Below are 27,918 nucleotides of genomic sequence, written 5' to 3'. Positions count from 1 at the left end.
ATCTCTGGGGTCGCTCCTGCAAAACACACGAGCAATGCTTAGTTCATATAGTATCAGTGAACAGCCCATTAGCTAACACTGGAGACCAGGGACGGGCAAATGGCGGCCCCCACCTCCTCAGATTAATTTATAAAGAACGTAATTAATTAATAAATAAAAAAGATGATTGTTTTACTTGTAGTACTGATACCGTCCACTAGACTCCGAGTTACGTCGCGAGCTGCGTAGATGATTTCGTTCAGCAGCTAAATACCGCGAAATAATCAGTTTGTGTGGATTGTGTTCGTCTCCCGGGAAACCCTCACAAGAAACACCGGCTGTTGTTATGCCGTTACAAACTTAAAGGTTGTTTTTATCATCTGAATTTGACGAAAGAAGTTTAATATTCTAAAAACCAAGACTTTGTTTATTTGAAATCAGATGAAAACCAACTGTCACGGACCCTGCCGTGTTATCTATGATTACTATACGCCTTTCATTCATAATGTCAGCGGAGGGAGGGGGAGCGGCGCTGAGGAACAGCAGAGTGCGGGCTGACAGGTGTCTGTGTGGACACTCCCCTTATTGTGTCTTAGGTTCAAGTTAGACGACTAATGTCTGGGGTAGTGTTCATGACTTCATGTGTATGTCCTCTTAATGGTTAATCTCAATACACACACATTTTCCGTACTTTCCAATAGTTTAAAATAGTTTTATTCCACTGTTTAATAACCTGTTCAATACAAACATGCCACTTGTAAACATTAAATAACATTTCTGTGGACTGATATTTGCTTAGTGAGCTTATTAGAGGATGTTCCCTGAGAGATTGTAACATATCAATGAAGACTTAATTTGTTAATAATTACATACAATACATGGAATGTGTGTGTGTGTGTGTGTGTGTGTGTGTGTGTGTGTGTGTGTGTGTGTGTGTGTGTGTGTGTGTGTGTTCCAAGTGAATCTGCGGCCCCCTGGTGGCCAGTACATAAATGATGTGGCCCCCACCACCATCCAAGCTGCCCATCCCTACTGTAGACACTGCAACAGTCATCTGGATAAGGAACACGATAGTATCCAATCCAACATTTAAAAAGTGTTGACCAAAGTGCTGTACATCAATAAATAGATTTAGACAAAACCAATAGGACAAAAAGAAACGCACGAGACAATAAAACCAAACTCATAGCCACAGACATGATGTAAACACATTTTAAAACACAACAAAATAGAACACTCCAATTTAGAAAACACAGACCGATACGTCTTACACGTGGTCTGCAGAAGCACGGGAGAACAAGTAGGAGCCTCCTGGAGAAACCTGTGTGATGTGGATGTGACTAATTCAAGGCACATTCAGGCAGGAGTCATCGAGTGGACACTGTCAGAGCTTGAGCTGGATTTCAGAGATCAAAGCTGGTGTTTTATTCTTGTGCAAATGATTGAAAGCATCGGCACGGAGGAGGGTATTTATTTGGCACTAAAGTTCTGGAGAAAAAGGTGTAAAAGCCATAAGTAGCAGGTTACTCGTAGTTTCCAAAAGAAGGCGTACCTATTTCTGTAAGCCAAGAGTTCTCTACATAAAGTGTTAGCAGAGAAGCGTGTCATGGAACCTGGGATTACTTAAAGACCATGGGGACAGAAAACGCAATGCAATATTGTGTCAGGTCAGAGGTCAACTACGCATGCAGGTTTGAGCAGCAGATTCTCTTAGTATCGAGGGCATTACTCTATCGACGCCTTTGTTGCAAGGTAATGTGTACTACTGTATATATATGTGATTTCAACCAACTCCGTGTCTGCGTTTTATTGATTACTCTTTGTTTGATTCTTTAATGTTGAGGGTTACAATCGGATCCATGACAAACGCCTTAAACCCAGAAGGTGGAATAAACAAACTAATAACCAGAGGTGGGAAGTAGTGGAGTACAAATACTTCATTACTGTACTTAAGTACATTTTTATGGTATCAGTACTTTACTCCACTACGACGACTTTTTACTTTCTACTTCTTACATGTTGAACCCAAATACCTGTACTTTCTGCTTCTCACATGTTGAACACAAATACCTGTACTTTCTACTTCTTACATTTTGAACTCAAATACCTGTACTTTCTACTTCTTACATGTTGAACTCAAATACCTGTACTTTCTACTTCTCTCATGTTGAACTCAAATACCTGTACTTTCTACTTCTCACATGTTGAATTCAAATACCTGTACTTTCTACTTCTTACAGGTTGAACCCAAATACCTGTACTTTCTACTTCTCACATGTTGAACTCAAATACCTGTACTTTCTACTTCTTACAGGTTGAACCCAAATACCTGTACTTTCTACTTCTCTCATGTTGAACTCAAATACCTGTACTTTCTACTTCTCACATGTTGAACTCAAATACCTGTACTTTCTACTTCTTACATGTTGAACTCAAATACCTGTACTTTCTACTTCTTACAGGTTGAACCCAAATACCTGTACTTTCTACTTCTCACATGTTGAACTCAAATACCTGTACTTTCTACTTCTTACATGTTGAACTCAAATACCTGTACTTTCTACTTCTTACATGTTGAACTCAAATACCTGTACTTTCTACTTCTTACAGGTTGAACCCAAATACCTGTACTTTCTACTTCTCACATGTTGAACTCAAATACCTGTACTTTCTACTTCTTACAGGTTGAACCCAAATACCTGTACTTTCTACTTCTCACATGTTGAACTCAAATACCTGTACTTTCTACTTCTTACATGTTGAACTCAAATACCTGTACTTTCTACTTCTTACATGTTGAACTCAAATACCTGTACTTTCTACTTCTCACATGTTGAACTCAAATACCTGTACTTTCTACTTCTTACATGTTGAACTCAAATACCTGTACTTTCTACTTCTCTCATTTCCCAAACAGCTGGTTCCTTTAGTCTGAATGTGTGTGGGTGCGTGATCATTATTCGTTAGAGTCACTGCGTGCCTATTGATTTGAACACGATCCGTGTATCCATCACTTCCTGGTCTTCTCTCAAGAAGAGGGACCAATGGAAACGTTGTCATGTTGCCGTTGTTGACGACATTATTGTTCTATTAATATAAAGGGAGGTCAGGTACTCTTTAAAGCAGCTGCTAGTTATGGGTACTTTTTACTGAAGTACACTTCAAAGCCTCTTTACTTTCACTTGAGTAAAGAAGTTTAGTCAGTACTTCTACTTTCACCAGAGTATTTTTAAAAACACGAGTATCTGTACTTCTACTTGAGTAAAGGATGTGTGTACTTTTGCCATCTCTGCTAATAACATCTCAAATAAATACACGTTCTAATTGGTTCCTTTGTGCACTCACCCACAGCAGGAACCACCCCCGCAGCGATCACATACGGCACGCACAGCGACAGCAGCAGCACGGAGATGACCGGAGCCGCCAGTTTACGGATGATGAACTGCAGGTCGATGTTACGAATCCCATTGGCATAAACCTGAAGAGACGGGACACTTCATTACAATGTGGCGGCTTCAGTTACTTTGAGAGGCTAAGCTCGGCTATAAACTCGGCTTTAAGCTCGGATATAAGCTGCGACACGTTTTCGATGAGAAAGTCCATACGATAAGATAGTTTGAAGATATTTAATAAACAAAATCAAAACACTATAATTTAAACGCAGGGGGGTCAAACTCAATTTCATTACAGTAGGCCGGTTGTAACTTTAAAACTATATAAATATACATATACACTACCAGTCAAAAGTTTGAACACACCTTCTCATTCAAAGGTTTTTGTTTATTTAATTTTTTTAAACTCTATATTAAAATATTCTGGATTATTTTACACATTTTTGTTTACTAGATAATTCCATTTGTGCTCTTTTATAGTTATTAATAAAATAAATAAAACACTTCGAATGAGAAGGTGTGTCCTAACTTTTGACTGGTAGTGTATAAATATAGAATAGATATTAAATAATGTATTATATTACATTATTGCCTCTGCATTGGATTATTATCCGTTCAGGTAATAACTTCATAAATAACTACGTCTGAAAGCAGAAGTCTAGGGCAAATAATTGAAAGCAAATATTCAAGAATTACACCAACTGTATTGAATATTATATTCTTTGCGGGCCACAAAAAATGAGGTCGCGGGCCGGATTTGGCCCACGGGCCTTGAGTTTGACACCCCGGAGGGACAAAAACAGTCAACAGAAACAGGTGACCTATATACACAAACCACACCCATGTGACAAATACCAGAAGTGCTCAAAAAATACAAATAGCTAAATAGCATTTTGGCTCCTACATACACTGTAACTGATACCTCCTCTTGGAGCAGGAAGGAGGAGCTACAGAACACCGATTGGTGCATCTCTGTCTGAAACCCACCTGCTCAATAACAGTCTTCAGCCACCACTGAGGGCCCATGAGAGTGATAGCAGCGATGATTTTAGCATGGAGCACTCCCAGAGCCCAGTCCTGCGGGAAAACACACAGATCAACGGCTGGACGTGGAAACAGGAAATGACAATGTTGTAAATAATGGGCGCTCATTCCTTCAAAAGATCTTTTGGAATGATTTCTCCCTTCCCCTAATCCACAGCCTTTCACATTGCGACCTATGCGTTTCCCTGTGTGTGTGTGTGTGTGTGTGTGTGTGTGTGTGTGTGTGTGTGTGTGTGTGTGTGTGTGTGTGTGCGTCTGTGTGTGTGTCTGTATGTGTGTGTCTCTGTGTGTGTGTGTGTGTGTGTGTGTGTGTGTGTGTGTCTGTGCGTGTGCGTGCGTGTGTCTGTGTGCGTGCGTGCGTCTGTGTGTGTGTGTGTGTGTGTGTGTGTGTGTGTGTGTGTGTGTGTGTGTGTGTGTGTGTGTGTGTGTGTGTGTGTGTCTGTCTGTGTCTGTCTGTGTCTGGGAGGGAGGGTTGCGTTGGTTTTGTTTTATGTTTAGCCTACATACGTGTTCTGTATAACGATGGTTGTCCATGTTGTGTACTCATCTCAACAGAAACAGGACGAAGGAACAACAACAACAAAGGGGTCTTACCTGCCACGGGTAGAAGAGCGGCGTTTGGTCGAGCGGGACTCTGAGAGGAGCGACGATGACGAGCTCGAACAGCAGACCCAGGAGCAGCGGGATGACTCCGGCCACCAGCAGCGCGACCACCAGGGTCTTCAGAATCTGCCCAAACAGCGCGCGACGTACATGAACATGATTAATCAGAAAACGGCAAAGCTTCCTCAGTAAGGGGAGAACAAAGCCCCTCTGACGTCCTCAGAGAAAATGCCCTTTTAAAATACAATTAACTAATGATAATGTTCCCTTGTACGATGTGAGGGTCTAAGGACAGAGGGTCTAAGGACAGAGGGTGTAAGGACAGAGGGTCTGAGGACAGAGGGTCTGAGGACAGAGGGTCTAAGGACAGAGGGTCTAAGGACAGAGGGTCTGAGGACAGAGGGTCTAAGGACAGAGGATCTAAGGACAGAGGGTCTGAGGACAGAGGGTCTGAGGACAGAGGGTCTAAGGACAGAGGGTCTAAGGACAGAGGGTCTAAGGACAGAGGGTCTGAGGACAGAGGGTCTGAGGACAGAGGGTCTAAGGACAGAGGGTCTGAGGACAGAGGGTCTGAGGACAGAGGGTCTAAGGACAGAGGGTCTAAGGACAGAGGGTCTGAGGACAGAGGGTCTGAGGACAGAGGGTCTGAGGACAGAGGGTCTAAGGACAGAGGGTCTAAGGACAGAGGGTCTGAGGACAGAGGGTCTAAGGACAGAGGGTCTAAGGACAGAGGGTCTGAGGACAGAGGGTCTGAGGACAGAGGGTGTCGTATTGTCATACTGATATTCTGAACACACTGTGAAGTCCACTGAGACAAATGTAATATTTGTGATATTGGGCTATAAATAAACATTGATTGATTGATTGATTGATTGATTGATTGATTGATTGATTGATTGATTGATTGATTGATTGATCATTTTCATATTTTTCCTGGGTTAAATCTTTTAGAATATTTTTTCTGTATATGAAATGCTTGGGGTATTTTCTCACAGTCAGGGAGACGTTGATTAGGAACATTGATTTTGAATAGATTTCTACGTACAGGAAGCCAGGAAAATAGAATGTATCGTAGGACAGACTGTGGGCGACTGTGGCTGCGAGGGAGTGCGGTCGTCTTTCAACCAGAAGGTTGTGGGTTCGATCCCAGCCCGTGCAGCCAACGTGTCGATGTATCCTTGGGCGAGATACTTAACCCTGAGTTGCTCCCGATGGCCAACGGTGTGTGAATGTTAGTTCCTAGAGTTAGGTACACTGCTCTGTGTGAATGGGTGAACGGCATGTAGTATGTAAAGCACTTTGAGGGGTCTTAAAGACTGGATAAAGCGCTATATAAGTGCAGTCCATTTACCATTTACCATATCTGGTGGAAAATAGTAAAAAAGCAGATGCTGGCAATTTTAGATAACGGCTTATGATATTGTAACAACACAAAAGTTGCAATTAGGCCCGACTCCAGACAAGCAGATGGAGGGAGGATCTCAAACCCCCCCACAGCCAGGTTTGGTGTGTTCCAGCGATGGAGGCTGAACATGCACTCACCATGAGCGTCCACTCCTGAACCTTGCGTGCGATGACGGTGCGACCCTGCGGCATCCAGGCCAGCAGCACGGAGACGCCGCGGATCGACAGCCAGCAGACGTACAGCCCGCACGCCGCCGTGTACAGCTCGTGGATTTTAGAGCTTCCCGTCCAGAAGGACATGAGCCAGCGCCCGGTGAACACTGAAACACACAAGGTAAGGTACGTTTATTTATATCGCATACTTTCAGAGGCAGAGGCAATTCAAAGTGCTTTACATCATCACTAACAGTTCACAAGAAGACAACAGAAAGGAACACAGTAAATAAACACAATGGAATTACACATTCATTAAAAACATGCATAAAAGACAACATTATAAATACGGAAGCTGCTAAAACAAGTTTAAAGACTTCTTCTGGGAAGCAGATGAAAAAAGTAGTGTTTTTATCCGCGACTTAACCCTCGTGTCGTGTTCGGGTCTCCCGTGATCCGTCTCAAGTTACAATGATATCATAACTACGCTCTAGTTTTTTGTATCTGAGCAAGGCTTCGTGATATCCTCCACAACAGCTATATAAACACTACACAACTTTAGCCAAGTCTGAAGGTCTCTAAACAAAGTGTGTAACTTGGTGTTGGGGTCTGGGGAGACCCAGCAGAATTGTTTTGGGCGACTCGAGGTCAAATTTGGCCCAATCAAGATTCATCTTTGACTTTAGACACCCCCCCCCCCCCCCCTTCATCCACTGTAACAATAATATTTTGCAACATGCACCTGGTCTCCCCTCCCTCTGCCCCCCTCCCCCCACGGGAACTCCTGTGTACACTAACACTTGAACCTGAACTCACACATGTACGCGTGCAATATGTGGTGTAATGTGTTTGGGGCCATAACATTAAATTGCAACAGGATTGTACGGTTATGAAAGCATAATAAGTTAGTTACGATGCCCCTAAGGGTTCATCTGGAGAGGGTGTGGCTGTGCTGCCTTGATTGCAGTGACTCAGGGCACCTGGGTCTGGTGCCCTGCAGCTATTTAAAGCCTCTCTGCTTTCCCCTACAGGCACCCGGTTCGGTTGAGGATGTTAATAGTTATTTCAGTTGTTTCACTTTGTGCACCTCAACTCCCTCACACATCCATGCCCATGCAACCCTCACCCTGCACTTACACCACTGACGTCCACACCTCATGCTTTACTTACTTTGCACTCGATTCATTTGGCTAGTTCGAATCACTTGCTTTAATAAACATCTTGTGCTAACCGTTGACATGGTGTGTGTCCTCTTTGTTGTGGCCTTTTGAGCCAGGTCACACCAGATGTAGTTAAAACAATATTGGATGATGTTTTGGACTGAGATAAATCATGCGTGAAAATTGACCCACAGCTTTTGAACACAACACAAGAACTCAGCGTCGGTGAAGACCTCAGGGTTTCTGGAAGTTCGTTCCATTTTTGGAGAGCTAAAAAACTACAAGCAGCTTCGGCGTGTTTGGTTCTGAGCCTCCGGTGATCTCAGAGCTCTGGGTCGTAACAGAGCGGCATGTCGGACATCTATTGGGGTCCCAAACCATTTGATGCTTTATACGTTAGCAATGCACATTTGAAATGGATTCTGGTAGCAGTGCAGAGATCTGAGCACTGGGGAGATGTGTTCTACTCTTTAGACAAAAAGTAACTACAACTTAAAAAAGAACTGACCTGAGACATGCGTAATTATAGATTCCCCCTGCCATTAGGGTGTGGGTCTGCAAAGGAGAAGTGATTGCTGGTTGTGTTTGAACCACATCTTACCTGGCAGAGTGAGACACACCAGACTGGCCACCAGCAGAGTGAGGCACATGAAAGCTATCAGCAGCACGATCTGGAGACAAGGGGACAGTTTGAGGACAAAATAAATGTTAAGAAGGAACCAGGTTTGACTGGTTATGATTATTTGTGTTGAATGTGTCTGTGCTAGATGATAAACTATAAGATCAAGCGCTTTACCATGAAGGAGTAATAACTGGGAGTGGTACAGCCTTAGATGTACACTAAGTGGTACCTACAGCCTTAGATGTACACTAAGTGGTACCTACAGCCTTAGATGTACACTAAGTGGTACCTACAGCCTTAGATGTACACTAAGTGGTACCTACAGCCTTAGATGTACACTAAGTGGTACCTACAGCCTTAGCATACTGCGATGTTTGGGGAGAAAACCATAAATACTAGGCGGGAAAATCCTTAAACTTCCTTCTAAAGCAGGGGTGTCAAACTCAATTTCATTGCGGGCCACATTCACATTATGGTTGCACTCAAAGGGCCGGTTGTAACTTTAAGACTATATAAAAATACATATATAAATATTTAAAATAATGTATTTATATTACATTATTGCTCTGCATTGGATTATTATCGGATAGGGTAATACCTTCATAATTAACTACATCTGAAAGCAGAAGTCTAGGGCAAATAATTGCAAGTCTCTTCAGTGAGAATGTCACAAAATGATTTAAAAAGAAAAGAACATTCTGGAAAAAAAGTCAAAATCAAAAAATAAAAGGGACATTTAAAAAAAGAAAAGTCAAATTCTGAGAGAAAAGTCAAATTTCAGATGCATTGTGGGACATGTAGTTTATGGGCAATGTGCCTCTGTAAAGTAGCATGTAACCGTATAATAAAATCATATTTTTTGCAAGCTCTTGTGGGGCCACATAAAATGAAGTCGCGGGCCAGATTTGGCCCCCGGGCCTTGAGTTTGACACCCCTGTTCTAGAGTTACACTCACATGAAATTAGTTTTGAGAATTATCAGAGCATGTTAACTGGAATCTATGCGTATAAGAACCGGATAGTAGATCTGTAGAGTCCACGTTGATAAATGTTAAACCACTCACTCTGAATGGGAAGCGGAGGGGTCTGTGATACGGCTGGAACCCAACGGGCCCCCCCTGCTGCAGGATGGCCTGATGGGCTGCGTGCAGGCCCTCGCCAACAGCTGGGGCGGGGTTGTTGTTGTTGTTGTGGTGGTGGTGAGCAGGAGGGGGGTTGTTGTTGTTGTTGTTCACAGGCTGGTTGCCCTCATTGTCCTCCTGTTCCCCGAGGAGGTAGGAGTGGAGGTCTCTGAGGAGGGAAACATGTGATTTAATTGTTTTAATTGGGTCGTTCTTTATTAAAATATTTGTGTATCTTTCATTTTTTTTATGCATGCTTCTTTCATTGAGCTGTCTTTGGCTCTTTTCTGCTGTGACTAATGTCCCCTCTGTGGGACTAATAAAGGCATTCTGATTCTGAACTTTTGAAAGAACATCCATAACATTCATCTGTTTGCAACTTACAAATGATTTATCTAATATATCATATTCCAATTACTTGTATTTAGACTCTCCTTGCACTATTTTAACTATTGTATCTGTGTTATCGTGTTGCACTGTTGGAGGAGCCTGTGACCTCAGATTTTCATCGTCATATCTACACTGTAGCTAAAAGCCTTGAATCCTGATTGGTTACGGAAGGTCAATGTGAGAAATGTCAGGGGCTCGGTTAGAAAACGTGTTGTTGACTTACAGTAGATATCCGGCGCTGACGGTCCAGGCTCTGACGAGGCCTTTGAGCCACTGCCGAGTGTGACCCTGCTCCAAGAGAGCGGGGAGAACCACCTGAAGTAACAACAGCTCCAACGACAGCTCGCTGACCGGGGCGTCGCTGAGGGGAGAGGAGGGGCACAGGGTCAGAAGATAACATTCTACAGCGTGTAGGAGCCGGGGGATGTACAGTACCAGTCAAAGGTTTGGACATGAAACTGAAGACATCACAACTATGAAAGAACACTTTTTTGTTTACTAGATAATTCCATATGTGTTCTTTTATAGTTTTGATGTCTTCAGTATAAATCTACTTGAATGAGAAGGTGTGTCTGGTCGTGGATGTGTGGCTTTGATCTCAGAGAACATCAGGTTTTTTCTGATAGTTGTTAGTCTTTATTCTTTGCAATATAACCCGCCTTCCTGGCTGTCTTTGTTTAACCTACAATGGCTCTAACATGCCCGTATATGAAGTATATTTGGAAACACTGAACAGTTCAATTGAATTCAGTTTCAGTTGTTTTCTTTCAACACAAGTCCCTGCAACTCTTGGTTTTAACCGTCATTCATGTTGCCAATAGGGCCATTACTTCCTGTTTTGTTCAAAATGAGCTGCAGTTAGATGTTTTTTTAAGGCCCTGAGGTGGAAGTGGCTTTTTCACACCATTTCAAAGCAGCAGTTCAGGTTCTTTATGTGTACCGTAGGTTGATTTAGTTTGCAGATAAAAAGACAAGGGATCCATCCTGACACACTCTAAAAACACAGACAACAGACACATCGCTAATAAAATAACTAATCAAAGTACACCCTGCTCCGTCAAAATATAGCACTAGTACAAACATGGACATTCAAAATTCATAATTAAATAAATAGGCACCTGTGTGACGTGTCCTATGATGAGTTAATGTGTGCAACAGCTGCTGGGATAAAACGGTTTCTATAGCGCTTCGTTCTCCTCCTCGGGACGACTGACCTCCGGCCCGAAGCAAGAAGCTTCAATTCTGAGTGCAGAGGGGGTGGAGTCATCGTCTAATATGGAGCTGGATAACCGCTGTCACTGCCTGAGGGACAGCGGTTCCTGTCTCCTTTGTGGGGTTCCACAGGGCTCAGTGTTAGGCCCCTGTTGTTCTCCCTGTATTTGCTCCCTCTTGGGTCCATTCTTAGGAAGCACGGTATCGCTTTCCATTGCTATGCAGACGATTGCCAAATATATGTGCCACTTAAAAAGAATGACTCATATTCTGTTAAACTGCCATGAAGACATTAAGTCCTGGATGTCATGCAACTTTTTAAAATTAAATGATGACAAAACCGAAGTGATGGTTTTTGGTGCCCCTCGGACCACTCCTAGGATCCTTGGGCCACTCCACCAGGCCCTACCATCACAAATCTTGGGATAAAGATGGACCCTGAACTCAAGCTTGACAGCCAGATCAAGGCAGTTGTTAAAAAGAGCTTCTTCCACCTCAGGCAGCTAGCCAAAATAAAGCCTTTTTTAAATAGTGACCTCTTTGAAACTGTAATCCATGCCTTCGTCACCTCCCGCTTGGATTATTGTAATGCACTATATATGGGGATAAGAGCATCCTCCCTTGCTCGCCTGTAGATGGTGCAAAATGCAGCAGCACGGCTCCTAACTGGCACACGCAAACACGAGCACATTTCCCCCATTTTATCTTCACTCCACCGGCTGCCCGTTCATTCGAGGATTCATTTTAAAATTCTTTTATTTACTTTTAAAGCCCTGAATGGCCTGGCCCCGCCGTACCTCTCTGAGCTGTTACACAGCTACACGCCAACTCGCACTCTCAGGTCAGCTGATCAGTTGCTCCTGAGGGTGCCAAAAACAAAGTCTAAGCTCAGAGGGGACCGTGCTTTCTCTGCTGCCGCCCCTAAACTGTGGAACGACCTGCCCTTGCTCATCAGACAGGCTCCCACACTGACTGCTTTTAAATCCCGTCTTAAAACCCACCTCTTCTCCTTAGCATTCAGAAACAAGTAGATTGTTGCTTTTATTTGCTTTCAGTGCTCTATTGTTTTTATTGTATGGCTGTTATTTATTTTTTAATTATTACGTTTATTCTGGTTTGTTTTGTGTTTGTATCTTGTATTTATATTATGTTGTGTGAGCTTATCTCTCTGTACAGCACTTTGGTCTGAAGGTTTTTAAAGTGCTATATAAATAAAGTTGGATTGGATTGGATTGAGGGACAGGGTCTCCAGGTTTAGCTGTGGCGGTGACGGCGGCCATGACACTAACGGACTCAACGCTGCACCGTATCCATGGAGACATCCGGATCTCTCTGACACAAAACCCCGTAAGAATTCACCGATTCAGTATTATGGGGGGGGCGTGTGGCGTAGTGGGGGGGGGCGTGTGGCGTAGTGGGGGGGGGGGTGTGGCGTAGTGGGTTGTGTGTTGGTGTTCGGATCAGGGGGTCACAGGTTCAAACCCCACTGCCGTCAGCATGTCCCTGAGAGACTTCACCCCAAATTGCTCCTGTGGGGATTGTCCACAGTACTGAGTATGTAAGTCACTCTGGATAAAAGCGTCTCACATGTGACATGTAATTATAGGGAAACCTTTAGAGTCCTCTCTAGTGTCTCTACTTTAAGGAGTCCTCTCTAGTGTCTCTACTTTAAAAAGTCCTCTCTAGTGTATCTACTTTAAAAAGTCCTCTCTAGTGCCTCTACTTTAAAAAGTCCTCTCTAGTGCCTCTACTTTAAGGAGTCCTCTCTAGTGTCTCTACTTTAAAGAGTCCTCTCTAGTGTCTCCGCTTTAAAGAGTCCTCTCTAGTTTCTCTACTTTAAAGAGTCCTCTCTAGTGTCTCCGCTTTAAAGAGTCCTCTCTAGTGTCTCTACTTACTTTAAAGAGTCCTCTCTAGTGTCTCTACTTTCACCACCAATCAGCCAGCTGGACCACTTTATGATCTCACAGTTCTCCCGCAGTTCACTGCTGCCAAGTGACCTTTAACTTTGTTAGGCGGTGGTCACCTGTAGAGCATGACGTTGTAGGGCAGGAAGGTGGGCATCAGCAGTTTGATGAGCCTGATGGGCAGCCACAGCATGAGCAGCACGATGGAGCCGAACACCACCACGGACAGGATGAAGCGCCGCAGGTGTCTGTAGATCGGCAGGTGGATCATCTCCTGCACCGGGTTGAAGTCTGGGTCGTTCAGATTTCTCAGAAACCACAGCACTCCCGGCCTCAGCACCTGATGGACACAGCAGCAATTAATGTTATATATATATTCAATTCAATTCAATTCAAAGGGGCTTTATTGGCATGAAAGTTAAATCAAACAATATTGCCAAAGCATCACAATACAAAATAATTAACAACATTAACATACATTTCAAATGTTTACATATTATTGATGATATATATATATACAGTGATACAATTACATTTCAACGTGTGTGTGTGTGTGTGTGTGTGTCTGTGTGTGTGTGCGTGTGTGTGTGTGTCTGCGTGTGTCTGTCTATATGTGTGTGTGTGTGTGTGTGTGTGTGTGTGTGTGTGTGTGTGTGTCTGCGTATGTGTGTGCGTGTGTGTGTCTGCATATGTGTGTGTGTGCGTATGTGTGTGTGTGTGTCTGTCTGCATATATGTGTGTGTGTGTGTGTCTGCGTATGTGTGTGTGTGTGTGTCTGCGTATGTGTGTGTGTGTGTGTGTGTGTGTGTGTGTGTGTCTGCGTATGTGTGTGTGTGTGTGTGTCTGCGTATGTGTGTGTGTGTGTCTGCATATGTGTGTGTGTGTGTGTGTGTGTGTGTGTGTGTCTGCATATGTGTGTGTCTGCATGTGTGTGTGTGTGTGTGTGCGTATGTGTGTGTGTGTCTGCATATGTGTGTGTGTGTGTGTGTGTCTGCATATGTGTGTGTCTGCATGTGTGTGTGTGTGTGTGTGTGTGTGTGTGTGTGTGTGTGTGTGTGTGTGTGTGTGTGTGTGTGTGTGTGTGTGTGTGTGTGTGTGTGTGTGTGTGTGTGTGTGTTGTGTGTGCGTGTGTTGTGTGCGCGTGTGGTGTGTGTGAGATTCACAATTCTACAGTCATCAAGTTTTTTTACTTTTAGCAATACAACGGTTTGGCCGATGAAAAGCTAATGCACTTGCAGTGTTTATGAGCTTTATCTTCATGGTGGAATACAATTATTGTCAATCGCTTCGCATGAAAGGGTACATACAGCAAGCAGCTACATACGACAGCAAGCAGCTACATACGAAAGCAAACCCAGGATCGTACCTCTCTCAGGAGGAGGATGAAAGAAGCGAAGTAGAAGACGTAGACCATTCCCACGAGCCAGTGCAGGAACATGGTGGTGCCCGGCGCAGATTTAAAGCTCAGCTCCCTGTCTTTCAGCGACGCATCAAACATCTCCTGCAGTAAGTTAAACGGTAAACAAAGAATACACTTAAACCAATTCAGATTCAGCGTTGGTTCTCATGCTAATTTATTGTCTGTGCTAAATGAATGCACGGTGGGAAATGTGCTGTGATGAATAACATTTGCACATACCATATGGGAAGCAGATTTAAATGAGATAAAGCTCGATTAGTGTCTGAGAGTACGTGCGGGGGGAAGGCAAAGATACGTAGTGTTCACTTATGTACCAGCTGTTGAGTCTATTTACATTTGATGCATATTTAAGATGGCCTATAGAGTCTAGACTCTAGATCAGGGATGGGCAACTTGGATGGTGGTGGGGGCCACAGAATGTATTTACTGGCCACCAGGGGGCCGCGGATTCACTTGGAACACACACACACACACACACACACACACACACACACACACACACACACATTCCATGTATTGTATGTAATTATTAACAGATTAAGTCTGACATCTTCATTGACATGTTACAATCTCTCAGGGAACATCCTCTAATAAGCTCACTAAGCAAATATCAGTTCACAGAAATGTTATTTAATGTTTACAAGTGGCATGTTTGTATTGAACAGGTTATTAAACAGTGGAATCAAACAATTTTAAACTATTGGAAAGTACGGAAAATGTGTGTGTATTGAGATTAACCATTAAGAGGACATACACATGAAGTCATGAACACTACCCCAGACATTAGTCGTCTAACTTGAACTTAAGACACAATAAGGGGAGTGTCCACACAGACACCTGTCAGCCCGCACTCTGCTGTTCCTCAGCGCCGCTCCCCCTCCCTCCGCTGACATTATGAATGAAAGGCGTATAGTAATCATAGATAACACGGCAGGGTCCGTGACAGTTTGTTTTCATCTGATTTCAAATAAATTAAATAAAAAGTCTTGGTTTTTAGAATATTAAACTTCTTTCGCCAAATTCAGATGATAAAAACAACCTTTAAGTTTGTAACGGCATAATTACAAGCGGTAACTTGACGTCACAGCAGGCATAACAACAGCCGGTGTTTCTTGTGAGGGTTGCCCCGGGAGACGAACACAATACACACAAACACGTCACAGATTATTTCGTGGTATTTGGCTGCCAGACAAAATCATGTACGCAGCTCGCGACTAACTAGGAGTCTAGTGGACGGTATCAGTACTACAAGTAAAACAATAAAAAAATAATAATCTTTTTAATTAATTACGTTGTTTATAAATGAATCTGAGGGCCGCAAAAAGAGGAGGTGGGGACCGAATGCGGCATATCTGTTTCAACTAAAAACAGCATTTCAAAATGGGGACATTGCAGAAGCTGTGGAAGTGAAAAGACTGAACTGCCGTGAGGAAATGTTGAATAAAGTTAATCTATTTGGAGTAAGCTGTACTCTGCTCTGTTTGTGGATGTTCTTTTATTGTATTTTTGTTGAATTTGTTAATTTCCAAATGTAATTATATTCTTGGTCTGTACTTTAAACTGATTTCTACTAACTGCTCACTTGTTATTGTATTTATTTGTTCATTATTTTGTAATCTGCCATATGTCTAATATTGGGGAATGTTCGGTTGCGTTTGTGTCATGTGATAAATCAATAAAAACAGCATTTCTGAAAAGGAGACAAATGGGTTTAAGGAGTCGGAGCTTTCAAAAATAAGAACACAAAGGAGAGGGCGAGTCTTACTAAAGAGCAGATGTCCAGCCACCACCACAGATGAGTGGAAAAACACCGATCTCCACAACAACCAGCAGAGAGACCTGTAATGGAGAGATGCGAGTCACTTATCACCATATGGAGAAACATTCACTCAGCTGCTTCAAAACATGGCTTTGATTTCCTTACAGGACAAAAAAGTCTGAGTCAGAAAACTGCCACTATTGATTTCTATATATCAAAAAACAAAAATGCTAATGAGGGAATATGATTCATAGTGTGTGTGACAGACAGACAGGCAGACAGAGAGAGAGACAGACAGGCAGACAGAGAGACAGACAGAGAGACAGACAGAGAGACAGACAGAGACAGAGAGAGAGAGAGACAGACAGACAGACAGACAGAGAGACAGACAGACAGACAGAGACAGGCAGACAGACAGACAGACAGACAGAGAGACAGACAGACAGACAGACAGAGAGACAGAGAGACAGAGAGACAGAGAGACAGACAGACAGACAGAGAGACAGGCAGACAGACAGACAGAGAGACAGAGAGACAGACAGACAGACAGACAGACAGACAGACAGACAGACAGAGAGAGAGACAGACAGACCGACAGAAAGAGAGACAGAGAAACAGAGAGACAGGCAGACAGAGAGACAGACACATAGACAGAGACAGACACAGACAGGCAGACAGAGACAGAGACAGACAGACAGACAGACAGACAGACATACGGATGATGAACTGCAGGTCGATGTTACGAATCCCATTGGCATAAACCTGAAGAGACGGGACACTTCATTACAATGTGGCGCTTCAGTTACTTTGAGAGGCTAAGCTCGGCTATAAACTCGGCTTTAAGCTCGGATATAAGCTGCGACACGTTTTCGATGAGAAAGTCCATACGATAAGATAGTTTGAAGATATTTAATAAACAAAATCAAAACACTATAATTTAAACGCAGGGGGGTCAAACTCAATTTCATTACATAGGCCGGTTGTAACTTTAAACTATATAAATATACATATACACTACCAGTCAAAAGTTTGAACACACCTTCTCATTCAAAGGTTTTTGTTTATTTAATTTTTTAACTCTATATTAAAATATTCTGGATTATTTTACACATTTTTTTTACTAGATAATTCCATTTGTGCTCTTTTATAGTTATTAATAAAATAAATAAAAACTTCGAATGAGAAGGTGTGTCCTAACTTTTGACTGGTAGTGTATAAATATAGAATAGATATTAAATAATGTATTATTTACATTATTGCCTCTGCATTGGATTATTATCCGTTCAGGTAATAACTTCATAAATAACTACGTCTGAAAGCAAGTCTAGGGCAAATAATTGAAAGCAAATATTCAAGAATTACACCAACTGTATTGAATATTATATTCTTTGCGGGCCACAAAAAATGAGGTCGCGGGCCGGATTTGGCCCACGGGCCTTGAGTTTGACACCCCGGAGGGACAAAAACAGTCAACAGAAACAGGTGACCTATATACACAAACCACACCCATGTGACAAATCCAGAAGTGCTCAAAAAATACAAATAGCTAAATAGCATTTTGGCTCCTACATACACTGTACTGATACCTCCTCTTGGAGCAGGAAGGAGGAGCTACAGAACACCGATTGGTGCATCTCTGTCTGAAACCCACCTGCTCAATAACAGTCTTCAGCCACCACTGAGGGCCCATGAGAGTGATAGCAGCGATGATTTTAGCATGGAGCACTCCCAGAGCCCAGTCCTGCGGGAAAACACACAGATCAACGGCTGGACGTGGAAACAGGAAATGACAATGTTGTAAATAATGGGCGCTCATTCCTTCAAAAGATCTTTTGGAATGATTTCTCCCTTCCCCTAATCCACAGCCTTTCACATTGCGACCTATGCGTTTCCCTGTGTGTGTTGTGTGTGTGTGTGTGTGTGTGTGGTGTGTGTGTGTGTGTGTGTGTGTGTGTGTGCGTATGTGTGTGTGTCTGTATGTGTGTGTCTCTGTGTGTGTGTGTGTGTGTGTGTGTGTGTGTGTGTGTCTGTGCGTGTGCGTGCGTGTGTCTGTGTGCGTGCGTGCGTCTGTGTGTGTGTGTGTGGTGTGATGTGTGTGTGTGTGTGTGTGTGTGTGTGTGTGTGTGTGTGTGGTGTGTGTGTGTGTGTCTGTCTGTGTCTGTCTGTGTCTGGGAGGGAGGGGTTGCGTTGGTTTTGTTTTATGTTTAGCCTACATACGTGTTCTGTATAACGATGGTTGTCCATGTTGTGTACTCATCTCAACAGAAACAGGACGAAGGAACAACACAACAAAGGGGTCTTACCTGCCACGGGTAGAAGAGCGGCGTTTGGTCGAGCGGGACTCTGAGAGGAGCGACGATGACGAGCTCGAACAGCAGACCCAGGAGCAGCGGGATGACTCCGGCCACCAGCAGCGCGACCACCAGGGTCCTTCAGAATCTGCCCAAACAGCGCGCGACGTACAATGAACATGATTAATCAGAAAACGGCAAAGCTTCCTCAGTAAGGGGAGAACAAAGCCCCTCTGACGTCCTCAGAGAAAATGCCCTTTTAAAATACAATTAACTAATGATAATGTTCCCTTGTACGATGTGAGGGTCTAAGGACAGAGGGTCTAAGGACAGAGGGTGTAAGGACAGAGGGTCTAAGGACAGAGGGTCTGAGGACAGAGGGTCTAAGGACAGAGGGTCTAAGGACAGAGGGTCTGAGGACAGAGGGTCTAAGGACAGAGGATCTGAGGACAGAGGGTCTGAGGACAGAGGGTCTGAGGACAGAGGGTCCTAAGGACAGAGGGTCTAAGGACAGAGGGTCTAAGGACAGAGGGTCTGAGGACAGAGGGTCTGAGGACAGAGGGTCTAAGGACAGAGGGTCTGAGGACAGAGGGTCTGAGGACAGAGGGTCTAAGGACAGAGGGTCTAAGGACAGAGGGTCTGAGGACAGAGGGTCTGAGGACAGAGGGTCTGAGGACAGAGGTCTAAGGACAGAGGGTCTAAGGACAGAGGGTCTGAGGACAGAGGGTCTAAGGACAGAGGGTCTAAGGACAGAGGGTCTGAGGACAGAGGGTCTGAGGACAGAGGGTGTCGTATTGTCATACTGATATTCTGAACACACTGTGAAGTCCACTGAGACAAATGTAATATTTGTGATATTGGGCTATAAATAAACATTGATTGATTGATTGATTGATTGATTGATTGATTGATTGATTGATTGATTGATTGATTGATTGATCATTTTCATATTTTTCCTGGGTTAAATCTTTTAGAATATTTTTTCTGTATATGAAATGCTTGGGGTATTTTCTCACAGTCAGGGAGACGTTGATTAGGAACATTGATTTTGAATAGATTTCTACGTACAGGAAGCCAGGAAAATAGAATGTATCGTAGGACAGACTGTGGGCGACTGTGGCTGCGAGGGAGTGCGGTCGTCTTTCAACCAGAAGGTTGTGGGTTCGATCCCAGCCCGTGCAGCCAACGTGTCGATGTATCCTTGGGCGAGATACTTAACCTGAGTTGCTCCCGATGGCCAACGGTGTGTGAATGTTAGTTCCTAGAGTTAGGTACACTGCTCTGTGTGAATGGGTGAACGGCATGTAGTATGTAAAGCACTTTGAGGGGTCTTAAAGACTGGATAAAGCGCTATATAAGTGCAGTCCATTTACCATTTACCATATCTGGTGGAAAATAGTAAAAAAGCAGATGCTGGCAATTTTAGATAACGGCTTATGATATTGTAACAACACAAAAGTTGCAATTAGGCCCGACTCCAGACAAGCAGATGGAGGGAGGATCTCAAACCCCCCCACAGCCAGGTTTGGTGTGTTCCAGCGATGGAGGCTGAACATGCACTCACCATGAGCGTCCACTCCTGAACCTTGCGTGCGATGACGGTGCGACCCTGCGGCATCCAGGCCAGCAGCACGGAGACGCCGCGGATCGACAGCCAGCAGACGTACAGCCCGCACGCCGCCGTGTACAGCTCGTGGATTTTAGAGCTTCCCGTCCAGAAGGACATGAGCCAGCGCCCGGTGAACACTGAAACACACAAGGTAAGGTACGTTTATTTATATCGCATACTTTCAGAGGCAGAGGCAATTCAAAGTGCTTTACATCATCACTAACAGTTCACAAGAAGACAACAGAAAGGAACACAGTAAATAAACACAATGGAATTACACATTCATTAAAAACATGCATAAAAGACACATTATAAATACGGAAGCTGCTAAACAAGTTTAAAGACTTCTTCTGGGAAGCAGATGAAAAAAGTAGTGTTTTTATCCGCGACTTAACCCTCGTGTCGTGTTCGGGTCTCCCGTGATCCGTCTCAAGTTACAATGATATCATAACTACGCTCTAGTTTTTTGTATCTGAGCAAGGCTTCGTGATATCCTCCACAACAGCTATATAAACACTACACAACTTTAGCCAAGTCTGAAGGTCTCTAAACAAAGTGTGTAACTTGGTGTTGGGGTCTGGGGAGACCCAGCAGAATTGTTTTGGGCGACTCGAGGTCAAATTTGGCCCAATCAAGATTCATCTTTGACTTTAGACACCCCCCCCCCCCCCCCCCTTCATCCACTGTAACAATAATATTTTGCAACATGCACCTGGTCTCCCCTCCCTCTGCCCCCCTCCCCCCACGGGAACTCCTGTGTACCCTAACACTTGAACCTGAACTCACACATGTACGCGTGCAATATGTGGTGTAATGTGTTTGGGGGCCATAACATTAAATTGCAACAGGATTGTACGGTTATGAAAGCATAATAAGTTAGTTACGATGCCCCTAAGGGTTCATCTGGAGAGGGTGTGGCTGTGCTGCCTTGATTGCAGTGACTCAGGGCACCTGGGTCTGGTGCCCTGCAGCTATTTAAAGCCTCTCTGCTTTCCCCTACAGGCACCCGGTTCGGTTGAGGATGTTAATAGTTATTTCAGTTGTTTCACTTTGTGCACCTCAACTCCCTCACACATCCATGCCCATGCAACCCTCACCCTGCACTTACACCACTGACGTCCACACCTCATGCTTTACTTACTTTGCACTCGATTCATTTGGCTAGTTCGAATCACTTGCTTTAATAAACATCTTGTGCTAACCGTTGACATGGTGTGTGTCCTCTTTGTTGTGGCCTTTTGAGCCAGGTCACACCAGATGTAGTTAAAACAATATTGGATGATGTTTTGGACTGAGATAAATCATGCGTGAAAATTGACCCACAGCTTTTGAACACAACACAAGAACTCAGCGTCGGTGAAGACCTCAGGGTTTCTGGAAGTTCGTTCCATTTTTGGAGAGCTAAAAAACTACAAGCAGCTTCGGCGTGTTTGGTTCTGAGCCTCCGGTGATCTCAGAGCTTCTGGGTCGTAACAGAGCGGCATGTCGGACATCTATTGGGGTCCCAAACCATTTGATGCTTTATACGTTAGCAATGCACATTTGAAATGGATTCTGGATAGCAGTGCAGAGATCTGAGCACTGGGGAGATGTGTTCTACTCTTTAGGACAAAAAGTAACTACAACTTAAAAAAGAACTGACCTGAGACATGCGTAATTATAGATTCCCCCTGCCATTAGGGTGTGGGTCTGCAAAGGAGAAGTGATTGCTGGTTGTGTTTGAACCACATCTTACCTGGCAGAGTGAGACACACCAGACTGGCCACCAGCAGAGTGAGGCACATGAAAGCTATCAGCAGCACGATCTGGAGACAAGGGGACAGTTTGAGGACAAAATAAATGTTAAGAAGGAACCAGGTTTGACTGGTTATGATTATTTGTGTTGAATGTGTCTGTGCTAGATGATAAACTATAAGATCAAGCGCTTTACCATGAAGGAGTAATAACTGGGAGTGGTACAGCCTTAGATGTACACTAAGTGGTACCTACAGCCTTAGATGTACACTAAGTGGTACCTACAGCCTTAGATGTACACTAAGTGGTACCTACAGCCTTAGATGTACACTAAGTGGTACCTACAGCCTTAGATGTACACTAAGTGGTACCTACAGCCTTAGCATACTGCGATGTTTGGGGAGAAAACCATAAATACTAGGCGGGAAAATCCTTAAACTTCCTTCTAAAGCAGGGGTGTCAAACTCAATTTCATTGCGGGCCACATTCACATTATGGTTGCACTCAAAGGGCCGGTTGTAACTTTAAGACTATATAAAAATACATATATAAATATTTAAAATAATGTATTTATATTACATTATTGCTCTGCATTGGATTATTATCGGATAGGGTAATACCTTCATAATTAACTACATCTGAAAGCAGAAGTCTAGGGCAAATAATTGCAAGTCTCTTCAGTGAGAATGTCACAAAATGATTTAAAAAGAAAAGAACATTCTGGAAAAAAAGTCAAAATCAAAAAATAAAAGGGACATTTAAAAAAAGAAAAGTCAAATTCTGAGAGAAAGTCAAATTTGAGATGCATTGTGGGACATGTAGTTTATGGGCAATGTGCCTCTGTAAAGTAGCTTGTAACCGTATAATAAAATCATATTTTTTGCAAGCTCTTGTGGGGCCACATAAAATGAAGTCGCGGGCCGGATTTGGCCCCCGGGCCTTGAGTTTGACACCCCTGTTCTAGAGTTACACTCACATGAAATTAGTTTTGAGAATTATCAGAGCATGTTAACTGGAATCTATGCGTATAAGAACCGGATAGTAGATCTGTAGAGTCCACGTTGATAAATGTTAAACCACTCACTCTGAATGGGAAGCGGAGGGGTCTGTGATACGGCTGGAACCCAACGGGCCCCCCCTGCTGCAGGATGGCCTGATGGGCTGCGTGCAGGCCCTCGCCAACAGCTGGGGCGGGGTTGTTGTTGTTGTTGTGGTGGTGGTGAGCAGGAGGGGGGTTGTTGTTGTTGTTGTTCACAGGCTGGTTGCCCTCATTGTCCTCCTGTTCCCCGAGGAGGTAGGAGTGGAGGTCTCTGAGGAGGGAAACATGTGATTTAATTGTTTTAATTGGGTCGTTCTTTATTAAAATATTTGTGTATCTTTCATTTTTTTTATGCATGCTTCTTTCATTGAGCTGTCTTTGGCTCTTTTCTGCTGTGACTAATGTCCCCTCTGTGGGACTAATAAAGGCATTCTGATTCTGAACTTTTGAAAGAACATCCATAACATTCATCTGTTTGCAACTTACAAATGATTTATCTAATATATCATATTCCAATTACTTGTATTTAGACTCTCCTTGCACTATTTTAACTATTGTATCTGTGTTATCGTGTTGCACTGTTGGAGGAGCCTGTGACCTCAGATTTTCATCGTCATATCTACACTGTAGCTAAAAGCCTTGAATCCTGATTGGTTACGGAAGGTCAATGTGAGAAATGTCAGGGGCTCGGTTAGAAAACGTGTTGTTGACTTACAGTAGATATCCGGCGCTGACGGTCCAGGCTCTGACGAGGCCTTTGAGCCACTGCCGAGTGTGACCCTGCCTCCAAGAGAGCGGGGAGAACCACCTGAAGTAACAACAGCTCCAACGACAGCTCGCTGACCGGGGCGTCGCTGAGGGGAGAGGAGGGGCACAGGGTCAGAAGATAACATTCTACAGCGTGTAGGAGCCGGGGGATGTACAGTACCAGTCAAAGGTTTGGACATGAAACTGAAGACATCACAACTATGAAAGAACACTTTTTTGTTTACTAGATAATTCCATATGTGTTCTTTTATAGTTTTGATGTCTTCAGTATAAATCTACTTGAATGAGAAGGTGTGGTCTGGTCGTGGATGTGTGGCTTTGATCTCAGAGAACATCAGGTTTTTTCTGATAGTTGTTAGTCTTTATTCTTTGCAATATAACCCGCCTTCCTGGCTGTCTTTGTTTAACCTACAATGGCTCTAACATGCCCGTATATGAAGTATATTTGGAAACACTGAACAGTTCAATTGAATTCAGTTTCAGTTGTTTCTTTCAACACAAGTCCCTGCAACTCTTGGTTTTAACCGTCATTCATGTTGCCAATAGGGCCATTACTTCCTGTTTTGTTCAAAATGAGCTGCAGTTAGATGTTTTTTTAAGGCCCTGAGGTGGAAGTGGCTTTTCACACCATTTCAAAGCAGCAGTTCAGGTTCTTTATGTGTACCGTAGGTTGATTTAGTTTGCAGATAAAAAGACAAGGGATCCATCCTGACACACTCTAAAAACACAGACAACAGACACATCGCTAATAAAATAACTAATCAAAGTACACCCTGCTCCGTCAAAATATAGCACTAGTACAAACATGGACATTCAAAATTCATAATTAAATAAATAGGCATCTGTGTGACGCTCCTATGATGTGTTAATGTGTGCAATAGCTGCTGGGATAAAACTGTTTTTATACCGCTTCGTTCTGCTCTTTGGGACGACTGACCTCCGGCCCGAAGCAAGAAGCTTCAATTCTGAGTGCAGAGGGGGTGGAGTCATCGTCTAATATGGAGCTGGATAACCGCTGTCACTGCCTGAGGGACAGCGGTTCCTGTCTCCTTTGTGGGGTTCCACAGGGCTCAGTGTTAGGCCCCCTGTTGTTCTCCCTGTATTTGCTCCCTCTTGGGTCCATTCTTAGGAAGCACGGTATCGCTTTCCATTGCTATGCAGACGATTGCCAAATATATGTGCCACTTAAAAAGAATGACTCATATTCTGTTAAACTGCCATGAAGACATTAAGTCCTGGATGTCATGCAACTTTTTAAAATTAAATGATGACAAAACCGAAGTGATGGTTTTTGGTGCCCCTCGGACCACTCCTAGGATCCTTGGGCCACTCCACCAGGCCTACCATCACAAATCTTGGGATAAAGATGGACCCTGAACTCAAGCTTGACAGCCAGATCAAGGCAGTTGTTAAAAAGAGCTTCTTCCACCTCAGGCAGCTAGCCAAAATAAAGCCTTTTTTAAATAGTGACCTCTTTGAAACTGTAATCCATGCCTTCGTCACCTCCCGCTTGGATTATTGTAATGCACTATATATGGGGATAAGAGCATCCTCCCTTGCTCGCCTGTAGATGGTGCAAAATGCAGCAGCACGGCTCCTAACTGGCACACGCAAACACGAGCACATTTCCCCCATTTTATCTTCACTCCACCGGCTGCCCGTTCATTCGAGGATTCATTTTAAAATTCTTTTATTTACTTTTAAAGCCCTGAATGGCCTGGCCCCGCCGTACCTCTCTGAGCTGTTACACAGCTACACGCCAACTCGCACTCTCAGGTCAGCTGATCAGTTGCTCCTGAGGGTGCCAAAAACAAAGTCTAAGCTCAGAGGGGACCGTGCTTTCTCTGCTGCCGCCCCTAAACTGTGGAACGACCTGCCCTTGCTCATCAGACAGGCTCCCACACTGACTGCTTTTAAATCCCGTCTTAAAACCCACCTCTTCTCCTTAGCATTCAGAAACAAGTAGATTGTTGCTTTTATTTGCTTTCAGTGCTCTATTGTTTTTATTGTATGGCTGTTATTTATTTTTTAATTATTACGTTTATTCTGGTTTGTTTTGTGTTTGTATCTTGTATTTATATTATGTTGTGTGAGCTTATCTCTCTGTACAGCACTTTGGTCTGAAGGTTTTTAAAGTGCTATATAAATAAAGTTGGATTGGATTGGATTGAGGGACAGGGTCTCCAGGTTTAGCTGTGGCGGTGACGGCGGCCATGACACTAACGGACTCAACGCTGCACCGTATCCATGGAGACATCCGGATCTCTCTGACACAAAACCCCGTAAGAATTCACCGATTCAGTATTATGGGGGGGGCGTGTGGCGTAGTGGGGGGGGGCGTGTGGCGTAGTGGGGGGGGGCGTGTGGCGTAGTGGGTTGTGTGTTGGTGTTCGGATCAGGGGGTCACAGGTTCAAACCCCACTGCCGTCAGCATGTCCCTGAGAGACTTCACCCCAAATTGCTCCTGTGGGGATTGTCCACAGTACTGAGTATGTAAGTCACTCTGGATAAAAGCGTCTCACATGTGACATGTAATTATAGGGAAACCTTTAGAGTCCTCTCTAGTGTCTCTACTTTAAGGAGTCCTCTCTAGTGTCTCTACTTTAAAAAGTCCTCTCTAGTGTATCTACTTAAAAAGTCCTCTCTAGTGCCTCTACTTTAAAAAGTCCTCTCTAGTGCCTCTACTTTAAGGAGTCCTCTCTAGTGTCTCTACTTTAAAGAGTCCTCTCTAGTGTCTCCGCTTTAAAGAGTCCTCTCTAGTTTCTCTACTTTAAAGAGTCCTCTCTAGTGTCTCCGCTTTAAAGAGTCCTCTCTAGTGTCTCTACTTACTTTAAAGAGTCCTCTCTAGTGTCTCTACTTTCACCACCAATCAGCCAGCTGGACCACTTTATGATCTCACAGTTCTCCCGCAGTTCACTGCTGCCAAGTGACCTTTAACTTTGTTAGGCGGTGGTCACCTGTAGAGCATGACGTTGTAGGGCAGGAAGGTGGGCATCAGCAGTTTGATGAGCCTGATGGGCAGCCACAGCATGAGCAGCACGATGGAGCCGAACACCACCACGGACAGGATGAAGCGCCGCAGGTGTCTGTAGATCGGCAGGTGGATCATCTCCTGCACCGGGTTGAAGTCTGGGTCGTTCAGATTTCTCAGAAACCACAGCACTCCCGGCCTCAGCACCTGATGGACACAGCAGCAATTAATGTTATATATATATATTCAATTCAATTCAATTCAAAGGGGCTTTATTGGCATGAAAGTTAAATCAAACAATATTGCCAAAGCATCACAATACAAAATAATTAACAACATTAACATACATTTCAAATGTTTACATATTATTGATGATATATATATATACAGTGATACAATTACATTTCAACGTGTGTGTGTGTGTGTGTGTGTGTCTGTGTGTGTGTGCGTGTGTGTGTGTGTCTGCGTGTGTCTGTCTATATGTGTGTGTGTGTGTGTGTGTGTGTGTGTGTATGTGTGTGTGTGTCTGCGTATGTGTGTGCGTGTGTGTGTCTGCATATGTGTGTGTGTGCGTATGTGTGTGTGTGTGTCTGTCTGCATATATGTGTGTGTGTGTGTGTGTCTGCGTATGTGTGTGTGTGTGTGTCTGCGTATGTGTGTGTGTGTGTGTGTGTGTGTGTGTGTGTGTCTGCGTATGTGTGTGTGTGTGTGTGTCTGCGTATGTGTGTGTGTGTGTCTGCATATGTGTGTGTGTGTGTGTGTGTGTGTGTGTGTGTCTGCATATGTGTGTGTCTGCATGTGTGTGTGTGTGTGTGTGTGCGTATGTGTGTGTGTGTCTGCATATGTGTGTGTGTGTGTGTGTCTGCATATGTGTGTGTCTGCATGTGTGTGTGTGTGTGTGTGTGTGTGTGTGTGGTGTGTGTGTGTGTGTGTGTGTGTGTGTGTGTGTGTGTGTGTGTGTGTGTGTGTGTGTGTGTGTGTGTGTGTGTGTGCGTGTGTGTGTGCGCGTGTGTGTGTGTGAGATTCACAATTCTACAGTCATCAAGTTTTTTTACTTTTAGCAATACAACGGTTTGGCCGATGAAAAGCTAATGCACTTGCAGTGTTTATGAGCTTTATCTTCATGGTGGAATACAATTATTGTCAATCGCTTCGCATGAAAGGGTACATACAGCAAGCAGCTACATACGACAGCAAGCAGCTACATACGAAAGCAAACCCAGGATCGTACCTCTCTCAGGAGGAGGATGAAAGAAGCGAAGTAGAAGACGTAGACCATTCCCACGAGCCAGTGCAGGAACATGGTGGTGCCCGGCGCAGATTTAAAGCTCAGCTCCCTGTCTT

At 43.8% G+C, this 27,918-nt stretch overlaps 1 protein-coding gene across 1 annotated transcript in view; it reads right to left on the bottom strand.

Moving 5' to 3' along the window:
- Positions 1–2: 2 nt before the first annotated feature.
- Positions 3–27,918, bottom strand: part of LOC117466015 (E3 ubiquitin-protein ligase MARCHF6-like) — a gene marked incomplete at its 3' end in the record, with an annotated part of 42,854 nt that continues 14,938 nt past the window's right edge. Inside the window, exons 15-24 of the mRNA XM_034109144.1 lie at positions 27,806–27,918; positions 26,561–26,781; positions 10,091–10,228; positions 9,421–9,646; positions 8,337–8,406; positions 6,561–6,742; positions 5,010–5,144; positions 4,359–4,448; positions 3,325–3,457; positions 3–16 (exon numbers count right to left, since the gene is read on the bottom strand). The exon at positions 27,806–27,918 is cut by the window's right edge and continues 22 nt beyond it. Of these exons, the coding sequence (XP_033965035.1) occupies positions 3–16; positions 3,325–3,457; positions 4,359–4,448; positions 5,010–5,144; positions 6,561–6,742; positions 8,337–8,406; positions 9,421–9,646; positions 10,091–10,228; positions 26,561–26,781; positions 27,806–27,918 (1,322 nt within the window). The remainder of the gene's footprint in view (positions 17–3,324; positions 3,458–4,358; positions 4,449–5,009; positions 5,145–6,560; positions 6,743–8,336; positions 8,407–9,420; positions 9,647–10,090; positions 10,229–26,560; positions 26,782–27,805) is intronic.

The sequence above is a fragment of the Pseudochaenichthys georgianus genome, chromosome 20 (genome assembly GCF_902827115.2).
Source record: "Pseudochaenichthys georgianus chromosome 20, fPseGeo1.2, whole genome shotgun sequence".
In the NCBI taxonomy this organism is placed as follows: domain Eukaryota; kingdom Metazoa; phylum Chordata; class Actinopteri; order Perciformes; family Channichthyidae; genus Pseudochaenichthys; species Pseudochaenichthys georgianus.
The sequence above is the reverse complement of the archived record's forward strand: the minus strand, read 5'-3'. Positions and strand labels throughout refer to the sequence as shown.